Raw genomic sequence first — 17,563 nt, 5'->3', positions numbered from 1 at the left:
AATGTTGACCCAGCAAGTCACCATATTCAGTGAATCGAGGAGATATTTTTGGCTTTGGGTATAATAAATATTTGCCTGCTTTCAGGTGCAGTACTAGGAAGAGACTTGTAAGATATGTTTACACATATTAAATTCACCCTATTTTTTCTGTGAAGTGGAAATATGTAAAAAATACCAACACTTGCCATTTATGTAGATGATTTTATGCAGGTTAATACTTCAGTATTTTGGCACATTAAGTTAATCTGCAGGGCCTCCTTTTACTGCAGTAAAATGCAGGTACAGACAGAATCACAGAATCACAAATTGTTTTGGGTTGGAAAGGATCTTTAAAAGTCCCCTATTCCACCCTCACTGCAAGGGGCAGAAAAAAAAGGTGCCACCTAGTTATTCTACCCAATAATCTGGTTAAAATTGCAGAGGGATTTACAGACAGGTAGAATTTATACCAAGTGTTTGAAATACGACCAAAAACACGGGATAAACACTAATTCTCAATAACACCACTGTATTCATGGCAAAAAAATTGGCAGTTTGGATACAAGTCTTAGGACTGCTTGAAAAGGAATCAAATTCAAGTACCCAGGCAGACATATAGAGAGGTCTGAGGTTCCACAATGCCCTTCCTGACATTCTGGAACATACAGGTGCCCCAGAGTGCTGTGGTACACATGGGGTGCCTGCAAAATGATCATATACATCTACAGGGAGGTAACTGAATTGAGACCTACTACTCCAACATCCTTCCTAAAGGTTTGCTGAATGGGAGACCTACAAGTAAGGGTCAAGCACAGCCCAAATGAGAGTGATCAGGACAGGCAGCAGTACAAGAAAAATATATCAAAGCATCAAGAAAAAAACTCTTGAAAAGGAGGTTGTAAACATGTGTGTCAATCTGCTTTTTCCTGTCTAAGAGGAATAAAACAAGTAAGTACTGTTCAAAACACAGTAAACAGTGTGTCCTGGTTCAGGGCAAGTCTGGGGAAAGAATTCCCCTCCCCCCCACAAAAGGATTCCTTTAGGAAAGCAGAGTCAATTGGCCCCTCCCCCCAGCCGGTTCGGGAGAAAATACCTCTGGAGGAAAAAAGTGGAAAAAACCTGTTTATTACACAAGAGAACTTAGACAATATTAAACAATAGGACTTCTTGCCACTCCAAGAGAGACAAATTCAGAGCAAATCCCCCGGGCTGCAGCTCAGCTCACTCAGTCTCTGACCAGTCCTTCCAGCGCTGGCAATGCCGCGGCCCAGGCCCGGCCCGCTGGGCCACAGATGTGAGCTGCTGATGCTCTTCTGGTGTTCAGTCCAGAGCAGGTCCAGAGAAAGGGAAAAAAACCACAGTCCAGGGAAATTCTCTGCCTCAGCTAGCTAAAACTAACTAGGAAAAAAAGCAAAGGAGAGCTCTGTCTCGCTGTCCGTCCGTCCGCAGATAACACCGTCCCGGAGCAGGAATGTGGAGGAGGGAGTGAGTTTTTGAAAACAAACCCTGAGCTTCTTCCCTCCTCCTTTCACTCTTGGAACAAGACTTCAACATAAACAGGGCAGACGATTGGGGATAAAGGCATCATACAGCCACCCTAGGACATTCCACCCCTTATCCCCATATCGTCAGCTTACTACTAAAACTAATATATATATTCAAACCCTATAAATAGATACATTATACATCTAATATACAACTATACACAGACAATGGCAGCAGTATTCAGCAAACAGTGATATTTATACATAGTTCTCACCCAACAATCAGATCTCCCTGAGGTACACATCGTGTTCTTCCATCTCTCTGCATTACCCACCATGTACAACCTGGTCCCTGAGCAAAGACAATCCCACGAATGGGTTTGTCTGTACTTGAGGCAGAATTGATCCACACTGTTTTTCCTAACAAACCTCTAACATGCACTACTGGGACTTTGTCTCCATCTACTATATTCAAAAGCTGAGACTGGGCAGGGCCCCATCGACTGGTAGAGCCTCGGGTGTTAACTAACCAGGTGGCTTTTGCCAGATTCTGTTCCCAATTCTTGAGAGATCCCCCACCCAATGCTTTCAGTGTGGTTTTCAACAATCCATTGTACCTCTCTACTTTTCCTGCAGCTGGTGCATGGTAGGGAATATGGTACACCCACTCAATACCATGTTCCCTAGCCCAAGTGTTGATAAGGCTGTTCTTGAAATGAGTTCCATTGTCGGACTCAATCCTCTCAGGGGTACCATGCCTCCAAAGAATTTGCTTTTCAAGGCCTAGGATGGTGTTACGGGCCGTAGCATGAGGCACAGGATAGGTTTCCAACCATCCCGTGGTGGCTTCTACCATTGTGAGCACATAACGCTTGCCGTGGCGTGTCTGGGGCAGTGTGATGTAGTCAATCTGCCAGGCCTCCCCATACTTGTACTTGGACCACCGCCCACCATACCACAGGGGCTTTACCCGCTTGGCCTGTTTGATGGTAGCACATGTCTCACAGTCGTGGATTACCTGAGATATACTGTCCATGGTTAGATCCACCCCTCGATCTCGTGCCCACTTAAAAGTGGCATCTCTACCCTGATGGCCTGAGGCATCATGGGCCCATCGTGCCAAGAACAATTCCCCTTTGTGTTGCCAATCCAAGTCTATCTTTGATACCCCTATCTTTGCAGCCCGATCTACTTGCTGGTTGTTTTGGTGTTCCTCATTGGCTCTGCTCTTGGGGACATGGGCATCTACATGACGAACGTTCACCGGTAGCTTCTCTATCCTGGTGGCAATGTTTTTCCACTCATCAGCAGCCCAAATTGGTTTTCCTCTACGCTGCCAGTTAGCTTTCTTCCACCTCTCCAGCCACCCCCACAGAGCATTGGCTACCATCCATGAATCAGTGTAGAGGTAGAGTTTTGGCCACTTCTCCCTTTCAGCAATGTCCAGGGCCAGTTGAACCGCTTTGAGTTCAGCAAATTGACTCGATCCACCTTCCCCTTCAGTAGCTTCCGCAACTCGTCGTGTGGGACTCCATACGGCTGCTTTCCACTTCCGTTTCATTCCTACAATGCGGCAAGAGCCATCAGTGAAAAGAGCATAGTGTGTTTCTTCTGCTGGCAGTTGGTTATATGGTGGCGCTTCTTCAGCATGTGCCACTTCCTCCTCTTCATCTGCAAGACTAAAGTTTTCACCTTCAGGCCAGTTTGTAATTATCTCCAAAATCCCAGGGCGATTCAATTTTCCAATCCGGGCGCGCTGCGTAATAAGGGCAATCCACTTGCTCCATGTGGCACTGGTGGCATGGTGGGTGGAGGGAATCTTTGCTTTGAACATCCACCCCAGCACCGGTAGTCGTGGTGCCAGGAGGAGTTGCGCTTCTGTACCGATCACCTCCGAGGCGGCCTGAACTCCTTCATAGGCTGCTAAAATTTCCTTCTCTGTTGGAGTATAGTTGGCTTCAGACCCCCTATAGCTTCGACTCCAAAATCCCAGTGGTCGGCCGCGAGTCTCACCAGGCACTTTCTGCCAAAGGCTCCAGGACAAACCATGGTTCCCGGCTGCAGAGTAAAGCACATTCTTCACATCTGGTCCCGTCCTGACTGGGCCAAGGGCTACTGCATGGGCAATCTCCTGCTTGATCTGGGTGAAGGCTTGTTGCTGCTCAGGGCCCCAGTGGAAATCATTCTTCTTGCGAGTGACCAGGTAGAGAGGGCTCACGATCTGGCTATACTCAGGAATGTGCATTCTCCAAAAACCTATGGCGCCTAAGAAAGCTTGTGTTTCCTTCTTGCTGGTTGGTGGAGACATCGCTGTGATCTTGTTAATGATATCTGTAGGAATCTGACGCCGTCCATCTTGCCACTTCACTCCCAGGAACTGGATCTCTCGAGCAGGTCCTTTGACCTTGCTCTTCTTGATGGCAAAACCAGCTTTCAGGAGAATCTGGATGATTTTCTCCCCTTTCTCAAATACCTCTGCTGCTGTTTTCCCCCACACAATGATGTCATCAATGTACTGCAGGTGTTCTGGAGCCTCACCCTTTTCCAGTGCAGCCTGGATCAGTCCATGGCAGATGGTGGGGCTGTGTTTCCACCCCTGGGGCAGTCGGTTCCAGGTGTACTGCACGCCCCTCCAGGTGAAAGCAAACTGAGGCCTGCATTCTGCTGCCAGAGGAATGGAGAAAAACGCATTGGCAATATCAATAGTGGCATACCACTTTGCTGCCTTGGACTCCAGCTCGTACTGGAGTTCCAGCATGTCCGGCACAGCAGCGCTCAGCGGTGGAGTCACCTCATTTAGGGCACGGTAGTCCACTGTCAATCTCCATTCTCCTTCGGATTTACGCACAGGCCAGATGGGGCTGTTGAAAGGTGAATGGGTTCTGCTAACCACCCCTTGGCTCTCCAGCTCACGGATCATTTTGTGGATGGGGATCACGGCATCTCGATTCGTTCGGTACTGCCGGCGATGCACTGTTGAGGTCGCAATTGGCACTCGTTGCTCTTCTACCTTCAAAAGTCCTACTGCAGATGGGTTTTCCGATAGTCCAGGTAAGCTGTTCAATTGCTTGATGCCCCCTGTCTCTACAGCTGCTATTCCAAATGCCCACCTGAGTCCCTTTGGGTCTTTGAAATACCCACTTCGGAGGAAGTCTATGCCTAAAATACATGGGGCCTCTGGGCCAGTTACAATAGACTGTTTCTTCCACTCATTTCCAGTCAGGCTGATCTCAGCTTCCACTGAAGTAAAGTCCCGTGATCCCCCTGTCACACCAGCAATAGAAACAGGTTCTGTCCCCACATAGTTTGATGGGATTAATGTGCACTGCGCACCAGTGTCGACCAAAGCTTTATATTCTTGTGGTTCTGATGTGCCAGGCCAACGAATCCACACCGTCCAGAAAATACGGTTTTCCCTAGCCTCTACCTGGCTAGAGGCAGGGCCCCTCTAAGCCTGGTTATCCTTCTTTCCTGGGGCATATGTCTTGGAGGTTCCTTCAAGGGGATCGAAAATATCGTCATCATCATCATATATGGCAGTTTGGTTATGGGTCACTGGAGCTGCTTCCCTTTTGGTGAAAATTCCTCTCGGAGTCTTGCTTCCCTTCAATTCACGCACCCGCTGTGCCAGATCAGCAGTAGGTTTCGCATCCCATTTCCTCATATTTTCTCCACAATCGCGCAGGAAGAACCACAGCTCAGCTCGTGAGGTGTACCTCCTCTCCCTATCTGAGGGACGTCTGCGTTGGGTACCAGGACCTCTGATCTGTACTGCAGAAATTTTAAGAAGGTCCTCTTTAATCTCCTCTATCTTGTTCTCTATATTTTTTCCTAGTTTCTGCACTTGTGCTTCTACTGCTGCAATTCTCAGGTGTGTTGGGCCATGTACAGCATCTGCATATGCTCGGAGCTTCTTTGTCATATCAAGCACAGTCTCCCCACCGTCATCTTGCTTCATTATTGCTACAGCAGAAGCATATTCATCTGGCCCAAGTCTTACAAGTTTTCGCCACATCACAGATGTACATGGTACCAAGTCTGGATTTACAGTATCTAGATCATCCGAGAAGACAATCTCTACCACTGCCATTTCCCTCAAGCGTTGAATTCCTTGCTCTATAGTCTTCCACTGGGTTTGCTGCATATAAAGATCATCTGCACACAAGTATCTTTGTGCTACACTGTCCAGAACCCGTGCCCAGAGGCTGCGAGGATTAGCCCCCCTCATCATTCCTTGATCAATGGCAGGATCATGTGACAGGGATCCCAAATGTCTCGCTTCGCTACCATCCAGAATTGTAGCCTCCCCTGCAGCATCCCAAAGACGGACCAACCAACTAATTATAGACTCATCAGGTCGTCGAGTGTAATCCTTCCTTAGGCCACGAAGGTCCTTCAGGGAATAGGACTCAGTAGTGGCTTCTGATCCTGCATCAGTTGCCTTAACTTCGGCTTTTGTGTCAGTAATTAGCTTTGAGGGTCCTTCTCCTGGATCATCATCATCAGTCCCTGGCCGGTCAGTTTTGCTTCTCTTCTTTCCCGCAGCAACTGCCAGTGGTTTAGGTTCACTGTCTGGTTTAGCTACAGCCTGAGTAACTGGGGGGTTGGCTGCGGACTGAGTGACTGGGATTGCTGCTGGTTTATCTCCCTGCCCCCCTGCCTCTGTCTGCTGGCCTACAGTATCTAGCAGTGTGCGATAAGCATAAGCCAGAGCCCAGCTTATTGCAATGATCCTTTTCTCCTTAGAGTCATCATGGCACTTCTCTTTCAGGTATTTCCCTACCTCATCTGGGTTCTGAATTTGTTCACTTGGAAAATCCCACTCTACAGGGTCAGAAAATTCCTTCAGGGTCTGGCCTATTTTCTCCCATTCCCCACACCACTTAGGATTTTCCACATCTGGATGAGGGGTTTCATCAGTCCCTCTGGATTTTTCAGCCTTCACTCTAGAGAAACTGCAGGCTGTATAAAGGAAGTTTCCCAGGGAGTTTCCCAGAATAAATACCAGAAAGAGGGTCTCTTTAACATTCAGGGGAGACTGAACATTCCCAAAAAATGACATAACAGATTCAAAAGAGAAGAAGGAAAGGAGGGGTTGGAAAACCTCATCCTCTGCTCCTCCTCTAACAAACCAGGTGCAATTACTAATAAACTCCCAGAACATCCTACTGGAACTAGGATGCAGGGTAGGGTGAAAAAACCATAAAGCATACATATTTCGAACAGAATCCAGTATCTTTACAAGCGCCTTATAAATCACTATTGCCAAGGCCAGCACAATAGCTATTTTAATCTGTGCTCTTCTACTGTAAAAACCACGTGTAAGGGACAATCCTAGTGACCAGAAAAGTACTAAAACCTCAAAAAGGCCTAGTGACCAGAACCACATGAAGGCCTCCACCCCAAGAGACATTATGGATGTAAGCAACATGGCTACTGGGTGCTTTAGCCCACTACAAAACAAACACAACCAGCATGCAATCAGTAGAGGAATAAAGGTTTTTTCCACTTTCTCGAGCCCCACGTTGGGCGCCAAAATAATGTATTTGTCCTGGTTCAGGGCAAGTCTGGGGAAAGAATTCCCCTCCCCCCCACAAAAGGATTCCTTTAGGAAAGCAGAGTCAATTGGCCCCTCCCCCCAGCCGGTTCGGGAGAAAATACCTCTGGAGGAAAAAAGTGGAAAAAACCTGTTTATTACACAAGAGAACTTAGACAATATTAAACAATAGGACTTCTTGCCACTCCAAGAGAGACAAATTCAGAGCAAATCCCCCCGGGCTGCAGCTCAGCTCACTCAGTCTCTGACCAGTCCTTCCAGCGCTGGCAATGCCGCGGCCCAGGCCCGGCCCGCTGGGCCACAGATGTGAGCTGCTGATGCTCTTCTGGTGTTCAGTCCAGAGCAGGTCCAGAGAAAGGGAAAAAAACCACAGTCCAGGGAAATTCTCTGCCTCAGCTAGCTAAAACTAACTAGGAAAAAAAGCAAAGGAGAGCTCTGTCTCGCTGTCCGTCCGTCCGCAGATAACACCGTCCCGGAGCAGGAATGTGGAGGAGGGAGTGAGTTTTTGAAAACAAACCCTGAGCTTCTTCCCTCCTCCTTTCACTCTTGGAACAAGACTTCAACATAAACAGGGCAGACGATTGGGGATAAAGGCATCATACAGCCACCCTAGGACATAGTGTTAAGTCATGGTAGCCTGAGCTTTGAGACAAGATACAAGAAGTTCTAAATAATCTCTGGAACAGAATTAGGGTATTTTACAATACTGCCTCCTAAAATTTGATGGTATTCTAGCCTACAAAAAGAATTTAGAAGAATTCAGCGTACATCTTATAGCTTATTCATCAAAGAATTTCACTAGTAGCTACCTGGTACCAAGAGATTTTCCTTGATCATGTATAATACAAAGCTGGACACAATAAGCTCTTTAAGAAGTCACAAGAGTTGCTGTCACAAATAATGCATTTACTGTATCAAATGGCTTTTAAAAACTCAAGCATTTTAGAACATGCTGAAAAGATGCAAAATCTTGCATTTAATACTGATGTGTCTATTCACAACAGCAACAGATGCCAGACTAATGAAAGAGAAATGAGAGAAGTTGTAAAGGGATAAATGTTTCAAACCAATACTGTTTTTTTTTCCCTTTCATACTGAAAATCTTCCTCTAAACATCCTTCACTGTCTCACTAATTCAATTACAATTAAACCACAGTCCATTTCCAGCCACCTGCTGTGGTGAAAAGAAACTAGGCAAACCCACAGTCAAAACCACATAGTCAAAACCCACACAAGTGACTGCTGGGAGAAGACAACCTGAAAATTCATTGTAATATTTCAGCTGATCATTATACTTTACTCCTCTGAGTTGTTGGCGGGTTTCTATATGTGTTGGGAAAGGGGAAAGTGGTGTTTTCTTGAGGATTTTCAAGCACAAGACTAATCACTCCTGTGACTTCAGGGATGCTGTGAAGTTTTCTACCAGGATTAATCAATTTCAGTGTAACTGGGGGGCAGAACCAGGCCCTGCATGTTTCAGGAATCAGCCATAAGAACAGGCCCTATTGATTTCAGCTCCATCCTGGAGAGGGCAGTAGGATAAAACCTCTCCTGACAGTTCCAGAAGAAAGCATCTCAAGCAGTCAGCACCCTTAAAGGGAATATCCTAGCTGCAGTGTATTAGTATGCTGAGCTGGGAGCAGGCTGTCTGAATTAACATTTCCAATTATACTGAACTTTCCTGAATGAGACCAGCTGTGCCCCACCACAATGACAGAAAAGATCAATACAATTTCTTCAACCTTCAGTCTGCTTTCTTTGCTTCAGCTTCCAACTTGAGGGAAGGGATTACAGCTTGCTGTGTATCATGCTGAAGGCCATGTGCTCCCCAAATATTTTCAAACCTACCAAAATTGGACAACAAAGCAGAGACAGTGGAGTTTGAGGACCCACCCTGAGCTGTGAAATTGCTGCTCTGCCTTCCTCACTTTCTTCATCAAGCTCATCATCACTCCATTCCCAGCCACCATCTTCAGTCTTATGAAGACGCCCACTGGAGCCTGGGACTCTCCGGACCTGCCCAGCACAAGAACACAGAATTTACATCTCAAGCAAACAGTTTCTACAGTTGATTTTAGAAGAAATAGGCACCAGAACATGTTCCATCACCTGCCATGGTGTCTGATTATTTTATTGAAACTAATAGCTCTACCTAGAAAAAGCTGTACTCCAGTAGTTATTAAAAATGTGAATACAAGCACAAAAACTAGTACAACTGTAACAGCAAGAGCCCAGGAGGTTTTCAGTACCTTTTTGGATCTTTCAGTTATTGTTGGTGCTCTCTGCAACATCTTCTCTTGTAAAAACTCTTTATTCTGCAAAGAAAAAAAAAACAAACATTTGCATTGCTGAAAATGTCCTTTGATGCCTTCACTGTCTCTGATAAAGTAACTGCTAAGTTGTTTCTAGCAGAAAGTGGTTTACATGTTTCATCCCTATTCCCCCAAGGATATTAACCACTCCCCTCCTTTGGGCTGCAGTATGTGATGTTTCATCCTAAATACCTTTTCAGTTAACAGTGGCACTCTCCTTATGCAAAGTGACATGGAATTAACAACAGAGGAGCTGGATATTATTCTGATTTATTTGGAAATACACATATTATACTGCAGAATCTGGTACCCTGCTGAGGCATTTGGCTTTCTTCCACTTGCAGCTACTACACCATCTGGATTCAACCCCTTTGCTTTATCTTACTCCTAAATTTATGCCTGTCCAACTGTCAAAGACAAACCTCAGACAGGTTGGGATGTAGAATTCCTCTGTGCTGGAGCAAACAGAAATTGGGACAGCAAGATTTAAAGTGGCTGAAAGAATGTACAGCATTTATGTTTAGAGAGGAAGTAAATGCAGTGCTCACAATTGAATATTGGGGAACTGTTGTGATGCTTTATTGTATTAAATTTCCTCTTCAGCAAGCTGCTCCAGACTGGCCAATGTGGGCTCCTGAGAATACAATTTTCTCACTGCTGAATTGTGGGGCCAAACTTATGGCAGCAGGAGAAGCAGGGCAGTCCAGGCCAGCACCCTGGCATTTGGCTGGGTATTCCACACCACACCAGTGCATTTGGAAAGCTCTGCTGTCCCTGCCCACGCAGAGCTCCCAGAACTCCCCCAGGATGGCTGCCTGCAGGCAGGATGGAGAGTCTCAAGATACACTCTGTCATTCCTGATAAGTGGCTCCCAGCATTATCAAACCATACTTTTACATAACCTAGATGGTATTTACATATATGACTCAATATAGATGTATAGAAGCTGCACTCTTCAGCCCTCAAGTTCCAGGCAGTGGCTGATGTGCGACAGTAATTTAACCCTGTGTGAACTGGCACACATTTGCACTCCAGATGCTGGGTTAAGCAGTGCCTCATTTACAATAATGTTAATTTTCTATCACCACCCTGCTAATATGTCTCCAGCACCTTCATGAAAGCACAAAGGAGATTTAACACACAATGAAGTGTAACATGAACTAGAACTTGCAGAATCAAATGGAGAAAGGTCAGCAATGTGTAAACCATCTTGTCACTTTGGACACCAAGTGTGCACCCAGCATACAGATGCAGACTAATCAGCTGCCTAAAATCCCACTGTGGACAGTGAAACCCTAGTTAATACTGTCAAGAGCCCAGACATCAATTAAACTTGCCCTAAAGCAAACTTCTGCATTTCATCAACTGGATCACCCTCCAGACTTCTCTGGTTCATAGAATTATCAAATCACACAATACCCTGAGTCAGAAGGGACCCACAAGGATTGAGTACAACTCCTGGCCCTGCACAGGACACCCCAGCAATCCCACCTGAGAGTGTTGTCCAAATGCTCCTGGAGCTCTGGCAGCCTTGAGGTCGTGACCATTTCCTGGGGAGCCTGTTCAGTGCCCCACCACCCTCTGGGGGAAAAACCTTCCCCTAATATCCAAACTAAACATCCCCTGACACAGCTTCAGGCCATTCCCTTGGGTCCTGTCACTGGTCACCAAAGAGATCAGCACTTGCTCCTGTGCTTCTCCTCATGAAGAGGAAGTGCAACTCTCCCTGGATTGCACCTGTAAAGATTCCTGTCAGCTTTAATACGGCATCCAGCTCCTGTACAGATAGCTGGCATGGCCAATTCCATTTAAGCATCTTAATCTGGGCGTTGAAAACTACTCTGATTAATTGGTGATGCTGCTGTGCTATGCTAAGTATGCAGTCTCTTTTTGATAGTTTAATCTGTATTCTGCTATAAATCCTGTGCACTTTGATCACAAAAAAAAAAAAAAAGCAAACAGAAAACATTCCCCATGCTCATGGAAATGCAAATCCTGCCCTGTGCTACTGCTGTCTGTCTCCCGCAGTAAGACCTCGCACGTTGCATATGCACTAATCTCCGGGCAGTAATTACATAATGCTCGCTGGCAGCTCACTCCAAGGCTACAAATGGGAGTTTCCCACTGTTGTGTACCACAGGATCTTCACTTTCCATAAGGCAACACAGGGTGGAATATCTTTGGTAGCTCTTGCACAGTGGGCCTCATTCAGCCCCTCACACACAGACTGATTAGAGAGCTTACTAAAATCTAAGTTACACTCACTGCAGCTGAGACCTTTATGGGTGGACAGGCAGCCAGAATGGCACAATTACAAAGTAAGAACAAACCCAAAAGGCACTGAAAGACAGTTAAATGCTCAAGAATTCCTAGATAATTTCTGTTAACAACAGCATACACAGGAGATACAGAAGGGGGATTTTATTCTGCTCCTTCACAATGACCCATTCAACTCACTCAGCTCTGCTGGCTCCAAGTGAAAGAGCCCACACTCCTGCCAGTAAAGCTGTCACCCACACCTATCATGCTTCTGAAAAGTCCTTTCCACAGCCTCTGCATAAATCAGTTTAGGAAGTGTTTTCTTACCTTTGCTTTTGTGAAAAATTTGTGTCTTAGGAGTTCTGCTGCTGTTGGTCTGTCAATAAAAACAGATGTAGAAAAGACAATTATAAATGCTCCCTTTCAACCCAACGGTCTTCCAGGCTGCTGCAGCTTGTTGGCATCTTGTGAAGGCATCAGCTTCTCCTGTATAATTCCCCTAAAATCAATGTATTCCAAGTAAATTTTACACCAGCAATCTTTTAAATCACTCAGTGTATTCTGAACAAGGCCTATTCTGTTCAAAAGCAATGAATGACTTGGGACTGGTGGGGAGAATTTGCTCCCAATGATGCTGAACTTGAGACTCTTAGATAACAAGAGAATCACAGAAAAAATTTGCTCAAAATGGAAATTACAGAATCATCACCAGAGTGCAGTACTCACCCTGTGCAAGTAACAGTTATTTCAGAGATACCTGATTAAATGTGTGCAATTAATTCTATTAAACATAGGCAGAATGATCAATCTTGGCCTAAAAGAACATGAACAAGTATAAACTATTTTCCCCTTTAAGTCAGACTTCAGAATAAATACTGGAAAGTGAGACATCCCTTGGTCAGTTTAGGAGGAATTTGCTAAAGCCTCAAGCCTGCATGAGAAAGCAGCAGCTTACAGCATTTTCCACACTGCAAACAGTGCTTAAATACTAACAGAGTTTAATCAGTGACTTGCAAAGGCCATTCATCACAGAGTTTATTTCATCACAGAGTACTCCAACAAAACACATCCACCTCAGAGCAAGAGAGCCCCTAAAATAATGAAAAAGGAATTGCACTAAATTCTGCAACATGCCAACTTCCTGCTTCCACAGTCAGGACAATGCCAGTGGCTGTCAGAAGTGCTTGAGGGGAGAAGGGGTGTGCCACAATTCAGTGATTATGTATAAACTGATCAGCACACATCCTAACCTGCAAGGATAGGATACACTTTGGAAAGGGGAAAAAATGTCATGCTGGGAAAAAAACCCAGCTATCAACTTTTATCAAGCACTCCACTGGATTCATTATGTATTTCAAGTGTAATGCTTGTTAGAAGAGAGAGACTCATTGCACAGTGCGTGAGAAGCCTGTGTTCCTGGATCTGACACAAGAGGGAACTGAAAAGTGTCTTCATTATTATTATTTTATGAAAGCACTTTTTCCAAAATTAAGTCTGCTTACTGAGGAGGAAAAAAAAAAAACAACCTAAGAGGTATTAAAAATGGCACAGCACACACACCATCCCCTTGGTAATATTTCCTACGTCACTGAGTAGTCAAGATACTGCTCAAGGAAGACTGAAAGTGTCATCAGGTCACTTAAGCAATCTGTATTGATGAAAACATGTTGGTAAAATTTGTCAGTGTTTTTCCTGATTTCCCATCCAAACCAAATATGACATATAATTAAACTAGTCAAAACTACACTGAAAGCCTTCTCTGCACTGCTAAATTTTAAAAAGTTTATTTTTGTAGTTTTGCAAGTAAACACACATTCCTCAACCTGTAATTTCTGATTTGTAAACGCAAAGCAGTTTTGACTGGGAACAAAACATGAACTGAAGTCACCTGCTGGAGGTGGCCAAGGGAGAATGGCCCTACCCAGGCAGTGGACTGGGATGCACTCTCATTAACCCAAATGGAAAATGTGTGCCCTGGCCAGGCACAGTGCCAGACATTTATCCATAAAAATAAGGACAGCCAAGAGAATTTGTTGCCTGCCACACAGCAAGATTGCTGTGTTCCTTGTGACTGAAAGTTTGGAGGGGCAGAGAGTATACCAACTTCAAAAAATAGGGAACATAATGATGTTTGTGAGTTAGGGGGGGTTGTTTGTTTGCTTGCTTTAATTTATTTTGGTGTGATCCATTCTTACCTTTTTTCAGGGTCTTTTTGTAGGCACGATGAAATCATCTTCCTAAATGATTTCCCATATTTCTTCAGCATCTCCTTATCTTGCACACCAGTTTCCAAAGATGGAGGATCATTTTGTAGTGTCAGCATTAGAACCTGAAATAATTATTGCTATTGGCAATGAGATTTTCCTTGGGTTTTGTCACAGACAAGTCTTGGGAAAATATATTTTAGACAAGCACTTTCATCAAGCATCTGAGTCAACAAGGATGTGTTAACAACAAAGACCCCCAATTAAGTTACTGCTTTCCATCCCATCTCTTGGCCCACACTGCAGTCTGTGGGCCAAACACAAGGCTGGAATGTGTTTTCAGGTCTGTTTTGTGGAATTAAAACTGCAAGCAGAGAAGAACTTCTACCAGTTTTCCTCATTCAAGATGAGCAGTTGTGCAAAGCTTTTGATTCAATGTACCTCCCTGAGGTATTTCTTAGCTAGAAATCAAATTAAAGACAGAGGCAACATAAAAAAAATACATGAGTCCACTTTCATGTAGCAGTGTGACAGCAGGTGAAGGCATTCCTCACATAAGCAGCTATCAAGCCGAACTGGTTCTTTCCCTCACATCACTTAAATATTCTGAAGGAAAGGAAGAAAATTACTCATTTCCATTTCCACTTGTCACCTACATACAGATGAAAATCTATTTTTAGAAAAGGAAACAGCACATAGCACATTTAAATAGCTTTCAACAGCTATATTGCTTAGGGCAGCAAAAGCCCATCAATCTAGCTGAAATTACACAGCCCATGACAGAATTCCCTGATTTCTTCCCCATGCCTTGAAGGGTCACTTAATGCATAAGTAACTTTGCTGCATAACAAAATTAATCTGCAGTGCAATAAAATTACATTCAGTAAATAAAAAAGAGAAGTCTTCTTGCAGGCTGCATGACTGGAACCCAAACCTCACAGAACTGGGGACTCAATTCTATCTAGCATATGACAACACTAAGTAGGTGCTGTTGATACTAAATAGGTGATGTTGGTATTCAAAGTTTCATCCCATGCATTAAAACCACAATAAACTGAAGTAAAATTTGCAGAAGCTGCTGTAAAATGCTACCAATAATCACAGCCCAGAAGGAAATATCAATGAAACCAGCAGCATCTAAATCAGCAGCACTTTCCCCATAACTGCTCTTTGCTCTGGCACAGCCACTGATATTGTAAGAAATTTAATGGCATTTATGAACTACTGAGCCTCTCAACAGTGCCTGCACATAGATGAGAATTCTTAAAAGTAATTCTGTTCCACGAAGTTAAATCTGTGCAAAGTCCATCCATTTGGCTTGGATGTGCCTGCTCTGAGTTAGGAGTAGCTGGATTTCCAAATGCCATCGTGATTGTGGTGTGGAAGGGGATGCACCCAGGCCCTGAAGAAGTGACACCCAACTCCTACAGTACTTCAGCAGATAAGACTGAAAAAATGGGAGTTTGCCCACAGGGTCACTAAATGGTTTGGGTTAGAAGGGACCTTAAAGCTCATTTAATTCCAATCCCCCTGCCATGCACAGGGACACCTTCCACTAGCCGAGGCTGTTCCAATTCCCACCCAGCCTAGCCTTGAACACCTCCTGGGATAGTGCATCCACAGCTTCTCTGGGTAACATGTTCCAGTGCCTAAACACCCTCATTGTAAAGAATTCCTTACTCATATCTAATCTAAATCTCTCCTCTTCCAGTTTATAGCCACTCCCCTTTGTCCTATCACTATCTGCCTGTGTAAAACTTCACACTCCCAATGCCAGCAATGGAGGGACTTGACACCCACAGGCCTCATATCACTGCTCTAACCATGAGCCTTGGGGGTAGAACAGGCTCTCCACATGCTCGTGTCTGATCCAAAGGACCACACATCCCAGGGAACCAAAGTGCCCTTCAAGAGGATGGGCCAAAGGGGCTTAAAGTTTTGTGATCGAGACAAGGCCTCATCAGATACCACAAAGGAGATAAGGAAAAAGATCTCAAAGCTCAATAGAAGGACAGGATGCTTCAGACCACATCTGATGGGTGTCAACTCTTAACTTTGAGATGCATCCTCCCCCTGAAAGAACAGCATGTTAGAAGCAGCTCCTGGTTCAAGAGTCAGGAAACAGAGTTAGCCGAACTTATAAGGTGATCTAAGGTTCAAGATATTTGAAAAAGAATTTTGGTGTGTCACAGTTTAAATTAGAACATTTCTTTCATTTCAACCTTAATAAAATACTATTGTTGACAATACCACAGTTTCATACTGATGTGGTACTTTGAACTGGATCAGTGATTGACAGGATTGTCAGTGTTAAACAAAATTAAACATTCTTTCAGATAACTGGTAACAGGAGAGGTATCAAGAGAATGTCTGACAGGCATTATCAGTACAAGAGAAAGAATGGCTAGCCAAGTGTCACTGGGTGCCCATAAGGCATTCTGGATTATTATTTATAACCCTAAAAACGTCTGCTGACTTCAGAGGTTTAAAACACACAGCACTTTCCTTAAGAATGGTGAGACTCAGGATCTAAATAAAAACTGCAGTCTCAGATAATGCTGATGAAGTGGTGTATTTTTAAAAGGTGACTCGATACATCCAAGAACATCACGATCCACAAGTGCAGGTTGAAAGGACAAACTCTTCTATGCAACGTACTAAGCTGAGAGGACAAACTCTTCTGTGCAACATGCTAGCCAAATTCTTGAAAACATCCACAGAACACAGTGATCCCTTATCTTCCACAAGTATCTGCAGATCTGCTCACCTTCATCGGCGGGTATTTATGGTAAGGAGCTGCTCCTGTGGCCAGTTCAATAGCAGTGATCCCAAAGCTCCAAATGTCTGCCTTGAAATCATATCCTCTGACCTGAAAAATATTAGAGGATGTTATTATGTGCCTCTTGCTGTCCTACACTACCATCCCTTCCCCACACCCTTTCCCCACAGATTTGGAAAGACCACCACTACAGAGATGGAAACAATACTTTCTCCCTTCTCTCCCCTCAGCTCCTCATACCTTCCAGGAGGTGTTGTAGAAGTCACAGTCTGGTGAAAATCATGGCTCTGCACTGTACAATCAAGATTGCTCTGCCATAAACTCCACTGCAGAACATAAAGGGGCATTGGGCTCTGACTTCTACACACAGCCACAGCAGTCATTACACAGTGCAATAAAACTCTCATAGTTAATAGATGGACTGCTACCCCATGGGACACCCGCCTCACTACACTTTTAATCAACCTGACTGCAAATATGCTCCATCCTGGAACTTCATGACGCACCAGCCCAGTAAAAGCCCCTCATTCCTGCCTGCAGACTAATGTTTCCCTCCACTAATTAACAGTAGCTTCTGCACTTGACATTAAACACAGGCTTGTTCAGGAAAATTTATAGCATTTACTTCCCCTCCTGCACAGGAAAAAATATTTCATATGCCAAAGCAGTTACTTCCTCATTATCATTAGGTAATATTTTGGCACTTGCTTTCTCCACTGCAGGGGAGAGACATTATGTACTAACTTCAAGAGCAGCTCCGAAAATCAAAGCATTTTGGTTGCTTAGGATGGTTTGTGTTTCTTCTCACTACACTACGGAAAAATGAAAATTGCATCAGAGCAGACCTAACAGAGGTACTGTGCTCAGCTAACCTAACAAGCTTCAGAAAGACACTCCTTGTGATGTAGCCAAAAAGCATTCCCCAAACTACCTTAAAGATGATCTTGAATCTTGGCAAACTAACAAAAATCCCTCCTGCACTATTTGTC

General features: G+C 44.4%; 2 protein-coding genes across 4 annotated transcripts in view; both read right to left on the bottom strand.

Moving 5' to 3' along the window:
• Positions 1–17,563, bottom strand: part of OXSR1 (oxidative stress responsive kinase 1) — a 95,025-nt gene that overhangs the window by 11,459 nt on the left and 66,003 nt on the right. For both annotated transcript variants that reach the window (XM_053936167.1, XM_053936176.1), the window contains 5 exons: positions 16,563–16,664; positions 13,787–13,920; positions 11,919–11,967; positions 9,270–9,335; positions 8,914–9,036 (listed from right to left, as the gene is read on the bottom strand). In XM_053936167.1, coding sequence (XP_053792142.1) covers positions 8,914–9,036; positions 9,270–9,335; positions 11,919–11,967; positions 13,787–13,920; positions 16,563–16,664 — 474 coding nt within the window. The remainder of the gene's footprint in view (positions 1–8,913; positions 9,037–9,269; positions 9,336–11,918; positions 11,968–13,786; positions 13,921–16,562; positions 16,665–17,563) is intronic.
• LOC128784515 (uncharacterized protein K02A2.6-like) lies at positions 1,089–2,711 on the bottom strand. Of its 2 annotated transcripts, none has more exons than XM_053936188.1 (2): positions 2,081–2,711; positions 1,089–1,815 (listed from the first exon to the last, which is right to left on the bottom strand). In XM_053936188.1, exons 1-2 carry the CDS (start codon positions 2,497–2,499, stop codon positions 1,791–1,793), a joined length of 444 nt encoding a protein of 147 aa, XP_053792163.1. In that variant the 5' UTR covers positions 2,500–2,711; the 3' UTR covers positions 1,089–1,790. The 2 variants fall into 2 exon arrangements, with proteins under 2 accessions (XP_053792163.1, XP_053792172.1); XM_053936197.1 differs by having other exon boundaries at positions 1,089–1,377.

This window comes from Vidua chalybeata, chromosome 1, assembly GCF_026979565.1.
Source record: "Vidua chalybeata isolate OUT-0048 chromosome 1, bVidCha1 merged haplotype, whole genome shotgun sequence".
NCBI lineage: Eukaryota > Metazoa > Chordata > Aves > Passeriformes > Viduidae > Vidua > Vidua chalybeata.
Note: the sequence above shows the minus strand (reverse complement) of the source record. Positions and strands in the feature narration are given on the sequence as shown.

What these genes read in the sequence shown, in the direction of transcription:
- LOC128784515 (XM_053936188.1), bottom strand. Translation starts at nt 2,499, where the DNA reads ATGGACAGTATATCTCAGGTAATCCACGACTGTGAGACATGTGCTACC. An exon ending in GCTGCAGGAAAAGTAGAGAG is followed by an intron (nt 1,816 to 2,080) that starts GTACAATGGATT and finishes GTCTTTGCTCAG; the next exon opens with GGACCAGGTTGTACATGGTG.